Genomic DNA, 13,629 nt, shown 5'->3' with positions numbered 1-13,629 from the left:
GCCAGGAGAGCCCCGCCCCCTGAAGGAGGGGGAGGAAGCCGCACAGTCCACCCGCCACAGCCTCCCCGAATTCTCTTGTGGACCTCGGCTTTCTTGCTCTCTGCACATGTCTGCCTACACCTTCTATCCCGACAGGGTTTCCTGCCAGCGCCATGTCTGTTTGAGTCCATATTTCTTCCCCTCCCAATTTTATAGGAACTGGGTTAGATGAGGGACCCAATTGTCCATGTCAATTCCCCCTTTCCTAGTGGTTCTATCTACCTACCTACTTATCTACCTACTTACCTATCTACCTACCCACCTACCTATCTACCTACCTGTGTCCCTATCTATCTATCTATCTATCTATCTATCTATCTATCTATCTATCTATCTAGATGTAGATACAGATATAGATACACATTTTTCCTATACTGAAATCCACATATATTGGGCTTCTTTTTTGCATGTGTATGTGTGGTACTTATATATGTATGTAAATGTGTTCATGTGTGTGAGGGTGCACATGCTCATGCATGTGGAGGCCTGAGGTTACTGTCAGATGTCATCCTTGATCACTCTCCACCTTATGTATTGAAGCATGGTCTCACACTTGAACGCGGAGCTCAGCTAGTCCGCTAGTCTGGCTAGCCAGGTTGCTCTGGGAACCCTCTCTCTCTCCTTCCCTTGTGCTGAGATTTTAGGCAGTCTGCATGCCCACCTGGCTTTTATTATTACATTCATTCATTCATTCATTCACTGAAACACAGAGTCTGCTCATATGCATGCCTTTGTGTATATTGTAGAGGTCAGAGGGAGGACACTTCTGGTGAGCTAGTTCTGCTGCCATGTGGGTCTGAGGGACCAAACTCAGGTTGTCAGCTTGGCTGCAAGCATCATTACTTGCTGAGCCATCTGTCTGGCTTTTTTCTTGCAGGTTTCTCCAGCCCCCCTCACACTTATATGGCAAGCACTTTTCCTAGCGAGCATCTCCCCAACTGTCAGGATGCTTTTTAAAGCTAAACGCTAATTCACATTTTTAGGTGGCTGTGCAGTTCGGTTCATCTTTGTTTCAAACTAGAGGATTAAGTGAGTGAAGTAAACTTTCAGAATAAGAAAATTGTGTTTGAAAGTCAGCCTGCGTTCTCCCACTTGGATCAACAGTCTAATAAGGCTTCCTGTAGCGTGGGAGTACTGGCATGGGGTCAGCAAGTTATCGCTTTGCTAGGCAATTAATATCTCCTTGCCATGGCTTGTTTGTGCTTTTTAATGAGACTTCGTCTATTAAAGTGCTAGTTCAGGCGAAGCCAGTTGGTGTTGACAGATGTTAGATGAAGACCTTGCATCACGTGTGCAAAAGAACATGTAACATTGTTGTTGAGAGCTGTGGTAGAAATTACACAGTAAGTTCATGATATAAAGCGAATCGTGTTTGTCAGAAAGTCAGTCTCAGGTTCCTTCCTAGGCAGGGGGAACACCTCTGGGCTCTTTGCACCTTTTCGCACTTAAGCTTCTTGTGATGTTTGTTTCTGTCCATGCTGAAGATGAACAGCAATCAAAAGGGATTACTGCCAGAGCCAAATCCAGTCCAGATTATGAAAAGTTTGAACAATCCTGCCATGTTACAAGTTCTTCTGCAGCCCCAGCTGTGCGGACGAGCAGTTAAGCCAGGTAAGCGCCACACATCCTGCTTGAGCACAGATGTCGGCATGAAGTTACTCTGCTGCACTGTGTGTGGAGTATAAGAAACGCATTACGGGTTAAGGTGCACTTAACGCTCGTTTTAAAGAGTTAGCTCTTTGCTAAGAACTGATAACCATCATTAATTGGTTATCTGAGATGGTACTATGTCTTGGCTCTTTTGTAGGGACAAGTCTACTTTTGTGCTTCCGTTTTCTGTATCATTAGTAAATGTTAAATATTAAACCTTCTGTTCAGCTCTTTGTTGTTGTGAACTTCTAAACCTGGTAATAATGGCACACCACTCTGCTGTCGCCTGGATGAACCGAGAGCATGGAGCATTTCTTTGTAATCACTTTAGTGGACTTATCTTGTGGAACATGCTGATTTGTTTCTTCTCTGTTCATCTTTCCTTGTTGTAAAGAACAACGTAGTTTCCCTTTGAGCCACATGACAAAAGCATCTTCCTCTAGTTATCCAGATCTGCATATTGTCACTGTACTTTGACTATCAAGCTATTTGGTGCTCTTCTGGTATTTCCTCTGAAACAAACATCTTTACATGCACAGGATTTCTGTGTTAGCATTAGGAGGAAATGCTGAAGTTTAGAATAAATATATTTAGCGTAAGTGCTCTCAGTGTGTTTATTCCAGTTCAATACCAACTGGCCGGATGCCATCTCCCACACTAAGCCACGCAGACCCACAGATTAAGGGCATGGCCTCTGTGTGGCTGCCCCACTTAAGTCCCTGGCTACAAGTTAAAGGTTCTCTAGGCTACCTGAACTTCTGACCAACTAGCTATACAAATTTGGGAGTTGCCAGGACCCTTCAGTTTGGTAATCTTCTAGAATGTCTCGTAGAATTCAGGAAAGCACCATATTTACGGTTGTAATTTTACTTAGAAAGGACCTAGCAGTAATAGGCAAATGAAAGATACTTAGTTCGAGGGTTCCTCCATGCACCCAGCCATGACACTCTCCAGCATGTCATTGGTGTGGGTCTTTGTAAAAAATTTTGTTGTTGACAATTTCATATGTATATATAAAGTATTCTGATCGCTCTTTGCTTCCCATAATCTCCCTCCCATCCCTATCACACACACACACACCATCCGTACCAATCCTTTTCTCAAACTCATGACTTTGGGTTTTGTTTTATGACCCATTTAGTGTAGCCCGGCCATTGTAAGACCATTGGATTGAGACTATCCCTCGGAGCCTGGTGGGGTAACCAGTGGGTACACAGCTGAAGCCTACGGAGCTCCTTCTTGAAATGATCAATAGCAAACAGTTAATCAGCCTCCTGAGCCGGCCTTCCATCCGTGCCTGACTGTTGGTGGCTGCTGCTTGTGCCGACCTCATGCAGGCATCTGTAGCTGCTGTGAGACTAGGATTGGAATGGCCGTGTCTTCCCCAGGAGGTGACATTTCACAGCCCTTTCTCTGTCTTCTGGCTCTTACATTCTTCCTGCTCCTTCCCCACAGTGTTCCCCGAGCCTTTCAGGGGATGGTACAAAAGTCTTGTTGAGGGTTGAGTGGTTCAGTCATTTACTTCACCTCGCGGGGCTGAGTCTCTGTGTTGCGTTCACCACCATTCACTAATTCCAGGTTTCGCTAACAAAGGCCGAGAGCAGCATTTTCCTATGGATACAAACAAATATTTAGAGGGTAGCTTGACACTACGTCAGTTTGCTAAAACAGTCCTCAGTTCCCGTTCTAGGGCTCATCATCTCCCTGGCCGTGGGTTTTTGACCAGGTTTATAGAATCGGGCATGCATTCCCTCCCGTGGATCAAGTTCCAAACTCAGTCAGAGAACTGTTGGTTACCCCCATAGCAGGAGTGTTGCTGCTGCACAAGCCATAGCTTGCCTGCCAGGTTGGTCTCGTAGCTCACAGACGCTACATCTGAGTAAGACTATTGATCCCTTCTCTCCCCCAGCAGCCTGATTGGCTCCTCTCAGGACTCTGAAAACCAGCAGCAGGGAGGAAGCTTCAGCTCAGTTCTGGCTTGGCTTTCTCTTTTATATGATGCATCCAGGGTGTGTGGTGTATCTGTAGATTGCCGTCCGTTGTTAGGGTAAACACCATGACCACAAGCAACTTGGGGAGGAAAGGGTTTACAGGTTCCTCTCAGAGTTCATCATTGAGGGGTGTCGGGCCAGGAACTCAAGCAGGAGCAGAGGCGGTTTGCTCCTCACTGCCTTCTCAGCCCGCTTCTTCATACAACCCAGGACCATCTGCCAAGAGATGGCACCGCCCACACTGGGCTGGGCCCTCCCACATCAATCATTGATTAAGAAAACGCCCCACAGGCTTGCCCGCAGGACAATCTAATGGAAGCCTTTTCTCAGCTGAGAGTCCCTCTCCCCCGGATGACTCCAGTTTGTGTCAAGTTGACAAACAACTCTAGCACGAGGAGGCGCCTCACCCTTGGCATGGGAAGTTTTGATTAACAGCTCACAGCTTCCGGGAGCAGCTCTTTCCAGCCATACAGGGTCTTTTTAGGAATTGGAACTGCCATGGCAGTTACATTGTATGGGAACCTCCCCCCCCCCCCCCCCCATACACACCCACACAATGTATTCCATCTAGATTTTCTGGTTCGTCCTGAAACACAGTGTTCACAGACATGACAGCCTCCTGTTGGTTGGTGACTGATTGGCACGATGCAGTAGTCTTCCGCTCCTGTTAGCACAGCGTTTCTCCTGATGCAGCTCAAGATTGCTCTGTTTAAAGGCACGTCCGGTGCCCTCGGGTCTTTTAGAAGAATGTTGTCCACACTTTCCGATGGTGGGCCTCTTTGATCATTCTGCCCCGGTATTATTTCTGTCCCTTCATCCAACACTATATCTTTCCACTTCTCTATTTGGATTGGTTTGTGGTCATAGAGGCATGTGGCTTTGTTTTGTTTTGCATTTTAGATTTTATTTTTTAATTTAAAAATTATTTTTATAGGGGATGAGTATGTGTACATAAATGCAGATCCCTACAGCTGGAATTACAGGCAGCTGTGAGCCACCTGACAGGGGTGCTGGGACTTGAACTCTGGTCCTCTGCCGTGTGCCCTCCATCACCATCTCTCCAGGCCCGGGAGTCTGCTTTTTAATGTTTAATGTTACTGTCTCTGTTTTAAGATGTTTTACTCTTTGCACGGATTGAGACATTATTCCCGTGCCTGGCTTTGTCTTTGTGTGGGTTGGTCGGGGAAGAAGATTAAATCTCCACTTCAGTGCGCACAGGCCAGGCTAGAGGATGCGTGCCAATTGCTCTTCCGTATTTTCTTGGTCAGTGCGTGGGTGCTGGGGAGCAAGCTCAAGTATGCACTGCACTGCTGAACTGAACCCCCAGGCCTCATTAGCAGACCTGATGGATATTTAGGTCCTTTCCAGATTGAGGTAAAATGGCAATGAGGATTTGTTTTTATTTCTATGTTTTTATTATTTGTTTTTATTTTACACCTATACTTATATGACCTTGGGTAAATATCTGGTTATAGATTTGAGCCATGAGGTAGGTTTACTTTTAAGTTACAGACTCCAGTTTGCTCAGTACCCTTACTCGCATGTTATATATGGTTACTTTTTTCATTTGAGCCTTTCTATAGAATGGGTAGGTTTATGTTAACTTGGTGTGTTACTGTCCTTGTTTTTGGATACAGACTCACTATCTAACTGAGAATACAGGCATGACTTAGTATTGCATGTACATTATGAAAAGCTATTACCAGGACCTTTTCTGAATGTACTTTGTGATATAAATATGTGTGTTTGTATATATATATATTATATATATACATTTGTGATAGATATATTATTGTGATATGTATACACATAATTAGATGAAATTAATCATGTGTTTTCTATTTTATAATTCTCTTTTTCTCTGTATATTATCTGTTCTGAAAATATCTTTTCTGAAATGTATGTGGTATTTGGACTCAGAACTAAGAATCCAAATTTTTATTCCTTTATTCCTTGTATCTCTATGTACAATTTGTTTCTTTGGAGATGGGGGTCTCACTGTGTATTTCTGGCTGGGCTGGAACTTGCTGGGTAGGCAGGGCTGGCCTCAAACTCATAGAACTGCCCGACCCTGCCTCTGCGTGCTGGAATTCAAGTCATACATTACTATGCCCTGGTATGTGTGGTTATGTCGCATCTGTTTAGTTTTTATGATGTAAGACTTTCTGCACATATATATTAACTTCTGTAAAGGATTTTTCATAAGATTTTTAAGGATGAGGATTGCATCTCTCCCCTTGCCCTACCTTCTGACAAAATTCTTCCAGACACCTGCTAAGAAGGCATTAAGGGGCTGGAGAAATGGCTCAGCGATAAGAGCTTTTGCTGTTCTTGCTGAGAACCAGGGTTTGGTTCCCAACACCCACATGGGGGAAACTGTTCCAGGGAACCCAACTCTCTCTTCTGACCTCCTTGGGCATCAGGCACTGTATACGTATGTGCAGTCTAAACACTCCTACACATGGGTAAAAGGTACTGAGCACCTACCAAGGCCTCAGTTAGTACTGTGCCGCCAGCACCAGCTGTGCTGAGTGCTAGAGATGGACAAGCCTGTGTTTGGTGCTTGACACTTAAAGACAGAAAGTGCTGGAATTCTAAAGCAGATTCCAGGATTGAATGGCAAGGAAAGAAGCCGGCCACTCGTAGCGAGTAGATGATGAAACTTCTGTGCAGTTAAAGGTGGTGAAAGAAATGCTTTTGGAACATGGCGTATTTTTAATTTCTTAAGCCCCGTGGTTACGGTTTTGCTTTGACTAACTCTGATCTTCTCCGAACAGTTCTCGGAGTCGCACCCAGCTTGCCTCACCTGCTGAGTCCGTCGTCCCTCCCCTCCGCGCTGTTACACTTCAGTAAAGCACAACAGGTTTGTACACAGCCCTGGGTACCGAACCCCCGGAGATTCGGAGTGGACACTTCACCTCCCCCGGCCCCCCAAGACAGGATCCTAGGTAGCTCAGGGTGACCTTGAACTCCCAATTCTCCTGCCCCCATCTCCCAAGGCCTGGGATTACAAGTGTGCCAGACCTTGTCAAGAAGTTAACGGAGCATTTTGCTTTTTAAAAATTCCCTGCCTGCCCTCCATCCTTTGTGGTCCTCGGGAGTGCCCTAGAGTTTATTGATGCTGGCAAGTGCTTCCCTGAAGCTCTACACCCCCAGCTTTCTTTCTTTTAACTTTTGATTTCGACCTAGCATCTTACTGTAGTTGCCGAGGCTGGCCTTCACCTCATACTGTAGGCGGGTGGACCTTGAACTTGTCCTCCTCCCGAGTAGCTGGAATTTACAGGCCTGTGCAGCTGGACCTGGCAGAGAACACCCTTTAATAAGGATAGCTACATAAAATCACGAGATGAGTGTGTGTAATCCAGTGCTAATGAAAACAGCCCGGATAGGTAAACTCACCAACGCTTCCCCCTAGGAGAGTATTAAGAACAGAATACTTATTTTGTGGTAGATAATGCATCAGTAGTTTTTTTCTCTTGGTGTGTGGTGGGGGTTGGCAGTGATAGGCGGAATGTGTGCCATGGGTATGGGAGGCAGAGGACAAGCTTGGGTGCAGTCCTTACCTTCCTGCCTGCAGCTGCGTTTACCAGGCTAGCAGGCTCAGGGATTCTCCCTTCTCCACTCCCACCTTCCCACAGAGTACTGGGGTTACAGGCTGGTGTTTGTTGTTGTTGTTGTTGTGTGTGAGACCCCCCTTGCCATGGGTTTGTGGGATTTGAACTCTGGTTCTCATGCTTGCACAGCAGACACTTTACCCACTGAATCATCTCCCAGTCCTAAAGCAGTAGCTTTAAAACAAACATTTTACACAGTCTTAACTCGAATTTATAGAAAGAAATGAGCAATAACTCCTAATCTTTAAATTTTAATCAGTGCTATAAAATAGTTCATGTGTTTGCGAGAGCAAAGAATATTTTTTCTTATGTTTTCAGGTAAGTGTTTTAAACATGCACTTAGACATAAGTATCTGACGTATTTGCCATATTGGAAATAGACATCATTTGTTAATTTCAGAATATATTTAAAGATACACAGACCTGTGTACAAGTCAGTTAGGTTATTACTCCTATAGGATGGAAGAAATGTGTGATGCTAAAGACAAGTGTTTTGTTATTTTAAGATAGGTCTTGCTAAGTAGCCCAAGTAGGCCTCCAACTCAGAATCCCCCTGCTTCTGCCTCCCAGGCACTGGAGTTCAAGGTGTGTGCCACCACTCCAGGTTTTATAAAGCCAGCTTTCTAAAGGGAGAGAAGGGAGGCAAAGGCCCCGCCCACACCCACCCGGCGTCGAACAGCCAGATAAAAAGCCAGCGGGTTTTGTTTTGGCTTATGGGTTCAAAGGGATTGAGCCTATCTGTGGTGGAATGCATGACATCATTGGTCAGAGGATGCATGGTGGCAGGAACAGGAAGCTGACACTCAGATTTCATCCAGATACAAGAAGCAGAGAGAAAAGAGCAGGAAGTGGAGTGAGGCTATAATCTCTTAAATCTCTAGGGACTTCTCCAGCATCGGGGCCACTTTCCAAAGGTTCCAAACCATGCTACCGATTAGGGAATTATTTCTTATTCAAAACACCATACCATCTTTTTTCTTTTCTTTTTTACATCTTTGCTATCTCATTCAGGACTCCAATACATTACAGTGCCTTTGCTCATTCACTCCCTCCACATATTTTATTGAGTAGCCACATGTTCTAGGTGCTGCAATGTTTTGGCTACAGTTTTGAACAAAACATTCTCATAGTCTCTATTGTTTCAAGGAGTACGAAAAGCCAGATGTGATGACTTGTACCTCTAATCCTAATACTGGGGAGCCCAAGGCTGGAGGACTACTGTATTTAAGACCACACCAGGTTACATAGTAAATTCTGGGCCAGCCTGGGCTACAGAGTGAGATTCTATATCAAAACAACAATAGAAACCCAACAACAAAACAGTCGGGCAAACAAATGTTATTTCAAATCAAGTATGAACAGTGATAAAGTGACAGAGCGCTGATAATGTCCCCTTTGTGTTGGGACAGCAGTTCTCAACCTGTGGGTCGGGACCCCTCTGGGGAGAACTACCCTTTCACAGGGGTCAAATAACAGATATCCTGCATATCAGATATTTACATTACGATTCACAATAGTAGCAAAATTATCAGGAAGTAGCAATGAAAGTCATTTTATGGTTGGAGGTCACCACAACACGAGGAACTATATTAAAGGGTTGCAGCATCAGGAAGGTCAAAAAACCACTGTGTTAGGAGAAAGACTAGAAATGTAGTATTTGCTTTTAAGGCCTACATGTCCCTCCGTCTCCTGAGCTCAGTGCATCTTTCTGTCCCCAAAGGACGTACTCATTCCTCCAAGCGTCTGTCTCCTTGGCAGGAATGCCCTCCCCGAGTACCATCTAACTGACCCAGGCTTTCCCTGAATAGTCTTCAGATTTCAGCACACAAGTTAGGGCCTCCAGAAGGCCTCCCATGAACCTTCCAGTCTGAATAAGATTTCCCAGTGTTTGGTCATGTGTCTGCTTGTATTTTTTCCTCATAGAATTGCTGTTTGTAATCTTGTCTGTTTTTATAAAGTCGCCTCTCCTTGGGGATATGATACTTAGGGGCCAATCACATTGCATTTCTCACTAGGTAGCACACTATTCGATTCATTCAAAAGTGTGCAACAAATCTTGTCAAATGATTAAATCAATAAATGCATATTTCAGCATCATTAAAGCCCGGAAGGGGGCGAGGAGTGGAGAGGATGACATAGGTCTTGGAGCTGCAAGGTCACCTCTTATATATGAGGTAATACTACCTCAGGGTGAAAGTAGATTATTAAGAAGTGGTTTTTTTTCAAGACAAGGTTTCCTCTGCATAGCCCTGGCTATTCTGGATCCCAGTCTGTAGACCAGGCTGGCCTTGAACTCAGAAACTGACCTGCCTCTATCTCCTGAGTGCTGGGATGAAAGGGGTGTGCTCACCACACCTGGCTAGAATGTGGTTTCTTTTTTCTTTTTCTTTTTTCCTTTCAGATTCACTTGCGAATTGAACTTTAAGATGAGTTGATTATACAACAAATAGTTCTTCCAAGTATAACTAACTTCATGTCGCCTTAACTCCACAGAGCTCAGTTGTGGGTAGCGCATCACCCTTAGTCCTTCAGAATCTTTCTCACCTCCCGTTGGCCCAGCAGCAGTTGGTGAAGTTTGACAGTACCCACACTAACAATGTAAGTGTCTCCTCAGCCCTTGCATAGCCTCAGCCCATTGATGGGGGTTGAACTTCACACACGTATCCATCGTCACTGGGCTCTATTTTTTTTTTTCCACCGAGGGAAACGTCTCCTCGCGCCCCTTCTTTTGTAGAAGCCCGGCTTGCTCGGAGAGCCCCCCACCATGGTGCTGCAGCCTGCGCTGGCAATCGGACCTCCGCTTCCCCTGAAAACGGACCTGGGACACCATGGAGAAGCACACAAAAGTAAATAACCGATTGGCCAAGCAGTCCCTATGGCGTCAGCTCTGAGACTTGGAGATAGTTTACCTATATTCCTCTTTTATTTATAGGATGATTAAATTTAAATCTTGGTCATTTAAAATTTCAAGAGCCCCATGGCCTCATCTGATACGTTATTAATGGGCTTGCCTCCATGCCAGGATGAGACGGTCCCTGCTGGACGGGCTTTAATATTTCATGCAGGTTCACAGCAGTGACAGGCGAAGACATGGCTTCCATTTGACGCTGACGCGCCGCCCACTGGGCTCACAGCCCAGCCCTCATGTCTCCGTTTCAATTTCACTGAAGAAGGAGCCCCGGCCCTTATCAAAGGAATAGCTAGCGTTTGTAAATTGAAGTCCTGTTGACTCGAATCATTTTTAAATGATGTCTTAAAATTATTACTTGAAAGAAAACTGATATACATGCTCTGGGCACGTAATAGACAGAACATTTGTGTTTTAGAAAGCCAGGACGATAGCAGGGTTTCTTACTTGACTAATTTAGAAAAGCGTTTTCAGGCGGAAGCTTGATTGAAGGGTTAGATGTGAGCATGCGGAGTGAAAACAACACTGGTGGTCATTTAAGTTCCGTAAACACAAGTAACACATTTAGTCTCTTACACGTACAATTGGCTAATCTAGTGACCGAATAACTCAGTTGCTCCCGACTGTTGAAATTGACCAGGCAATGGTTAAACAGTCCAGAAATTTCTTGGTATGATGGGAGTCTGTCATCCTAAAAACTTGGACTTTCCATGACCAAGAGCTCTGACAACGCTTATTCCTCATGTTAATACAGTTTGCTGTCTCAGGTGTTGTCTTAAGAACCCTGACAAGTCACTGCCTAAATAAATACATTCTAAGAGAGAGAGGAGCCAGAGCTAGTCCTCCGCCAGCTAACAACGGTTTAGGGAATTTGTAAAATGAAAATTTGACTGAGTCCTCAAAATGGACTGTTTTCATTTCTTTTTGGCCTCTTGTTTTATAAGCTTTTTATTTGTTTATTTATTCATTTTGAGACAAGGTCTCATGATGTTCCCCAGGCTGGTCTTGAACTTAGGAGTTCAAGTGATCTTGCCTTAGCCCCTGAATATTTGGGAGATGCATGTCACCATGCCTGGCTGACCTATGCGTTTTTCTTTAGTTTTCATTTTGAGATTCATTCATTTATTTGCTTATTTATGTTTTGGGGGCAGAGCTCACATGTGCTAGGGCGTGCAGGTGGGGCGTGCAGGTGGAGTGTCCAGGAAAACTTGGGGGAGTTGGTTCTCGCCTCTCCTGTGGGTCTTGGGATTTAAACTCTGCCTAGGGTGAAGCACCTTTCTGTGCTGAGCCATCTCACCAGCCCTGACTTACAGCCTGACTTGTAAAAGTGAGTCCTAATTTTCCTATGAAAACTTTAATTCTTTTCAGGGTTTGACTTCCTGTAAGTAAAAAGTATATTAAGTTTTGTTGATTTAGTGCTTGTCTACTCCTGACTGTTGACTTCAAGGACAACAGTGGCACACTCGTGTTTGAATACCAGATCTCTCCACTTAAAAATAGTGTTGATTTATAGTACTTGTGGATTTCTGTGCAAACCTGCTGCCTAGGTCACGTCGCCAGTATAAAGACCCTGAACTCAAGCTGAGCAGAGATGGGTGCAGCCAGCCTGCAGCCTGATGGGGGCTCACTAACCAGGCTTGCTGTTGAACCCACATTAACCTAGGACGTACTGAACTCTTTAGACAGGAGACTCAATCACTCTCTTCAAATATGAAAGCAACCAAATTGCAATAGCAGGACATTTTTAAGTACTGATGTAATTTAGATGTCAAAAAGAGTCATAAACCTCTAAAATAATAATTGCAATGTAGTGTTAAAATATAATATTGAGGTTATCTTAGAAATGGAGAATTTTAAAAGCATTATTACTGTCAGTTTTTGTTTTCTTGTGAACTTACACCCTCCGATCTCACCTGTTGGATTCCGTAGTCCTCTAACAGGTACAGAAAGGGACTACTGTGTCTTGTGTAATCAGGGTTCTTTTGCCTCTGTGGTTCACTACAGCATCTAATCTGATTCCAACTCAGACGACACTGGCAGCCGGGCTGGGCCTCTTACCGTTCTTCCCACACCAGCTCACTGCCGGACAAGCCGGGCCGGGCCGTGGGACCGCTCAGGAGAAGCAGTCAGCCTCCGCGGGCGTGACTGAAGCTAGTTTCTCAGGGTCGCAGCAGTATCTGCAGACCTTCCCAGGCCTTCCTGCTGGAGGCCCGCTGACAGGCCACCAGAAGACGCAGAGCCAGCCAAAAGGCACAGAGGTGGGTTCAAGGGCGAGGAAGCACACGGGGAAATGGGTATTCCCCTGGCTGCCTTTCCTCTCCTTCCTGTCCCTGAATTGTGGCATGGTTCCAACTCTGCTTGTGTTTGGTGACTTTCCCACCGTAATGGCTTCGGCTTCTTCTACGCTGCAGTTCCAGTTGGGACTTCTCTTGAGCCACCGTGGCTATGTTAAGGGATGAATTTCACACTCATTTCAATGTTACCCGTCCCTGGAGCCGTCAGCATTCAGCAAACATTAAACTGAATAAACAAATACATGGCCGTGTGATAGAGATGTCACAAGCAAACCTGGATTTCTTTGAGGCTTACAAAGATGTCTGAGAACAGGGTCCACTGTGCAGACACAGCAGCACTGGCCAGGAAAGCATCAGGAACCTAGGGGCTGTGACTCTCACATACAGAAATGAACACTCAGGATTTCACTTTCTCCATTGTGCTTATGAAAAACAAAACAAAACAACCATCAGTTTGAAAAGAAAACTAAGCTACTAGCTTTGTCTTAACCTGTATTAACCAGAACTGTGGTTTTAAAATCTTTGACCAGAGAGGAAAGAGTAAGCTGTGTCTCAGGAGAACAGGAACATATGAAGGCTCAGCCTCCGTCCCAGCCTTTCCTGTCAAATGTATTAGAATCTTTGCTCCTACTAGGTATATGAGCACAGTAGGGTCTGTGTTTCCTGTGTCCTGCTTACCACTGTCATCTAAGAGTTAGCTCATGAACTAACTCCCTCTCTCCCTCTCCCCCTCCCTCTCCCCTCTCTCCCCTCTCCCCCCTCTCCCGCCTCTCTCCCGCCTCTCTCCCGCCTCCCTCCCCTCTCTCCTTCCCTCTTTCTCTCTCTCTCCCTCCCTCCTCTTCTGTCTCCCTCCCCCACTCCCCACCTCCCTCCTCTGGCTTGAAATTACTTTTAGGACTAGAGATGAACAAGCTTCATTTCTGTCATTTGGTTTTAGCCACATAATGAAAAATTTAAATCTTATAATAAATGTTAATACCTGAATTTCTAGAAATAAGATACAGAACTAGTGGTTTTTGTTTTGTTTTGTTTTTTGTTGCAAAGATGAATTCTCTAAGATCAAGTGAGAAGATACAAGATGCCTCAGGTTCCACTCCACTTGTAGAATTCTGTAGTTAGAGTGTATTTTTATT

General features: G+C 44.9%; 1 protein-coding gene across 1 annotated transcript in view; it reads left to right on the top strand.

The window, feature by feature from the left end:
• Nucleotides 1-13,629, top strand: part of Raver2 (ribonucleoprotein, PTB binding 2) — an 80,203-nt gene that overhangs the window by 51,216 nt on the left and 15,358 nt on the right. Inside the window, exons 5-9 of the mRNA XM_052718891.1 lie at nt 1,524-1,650; nt 6,458-6,543; nt 9,788-9,892; nt 10,029-10,140; nt 12,207-12,460. Coding sequence (XP_052574851.1) covers nt 1,524-1,650; nt 6,458-6,543; nt 9,788-9,892; nt 10,029-10,140; nt 12,207-12,460 — 684 coding nt within the window. The remainder of the gene's footprint in view (nt 1-1,523; nt 1,651-6,457; nt 6,544-9,787; nt 9,893-10,028; nt 10,141-12,206; nt 12,461-13,629) is intronic.

Source organism: Peromyscus californicus, unplaced genomic scaffold, assembly GCF_007827085.1.
Source record: "Peromyscus californicus insignis strain IS unplaced genomic scaffold, ASM782708v3 Scaffold_5__1_contigs__length_169319896, whole genome shotgun sequence".
Classification (NCBI taxonomy): domain Eukaryota; kingdom Metazoa; phylum Chordata; class Mammalia; order Rodentia; family Cricetidae; genus Peromyscus; species Peromyscus californicus.
The sequence above is the reverse complement of the archived record's forward strand: the minus strand, read 5'-3'. Positions and strand labels throughout refer to the sequence as shown.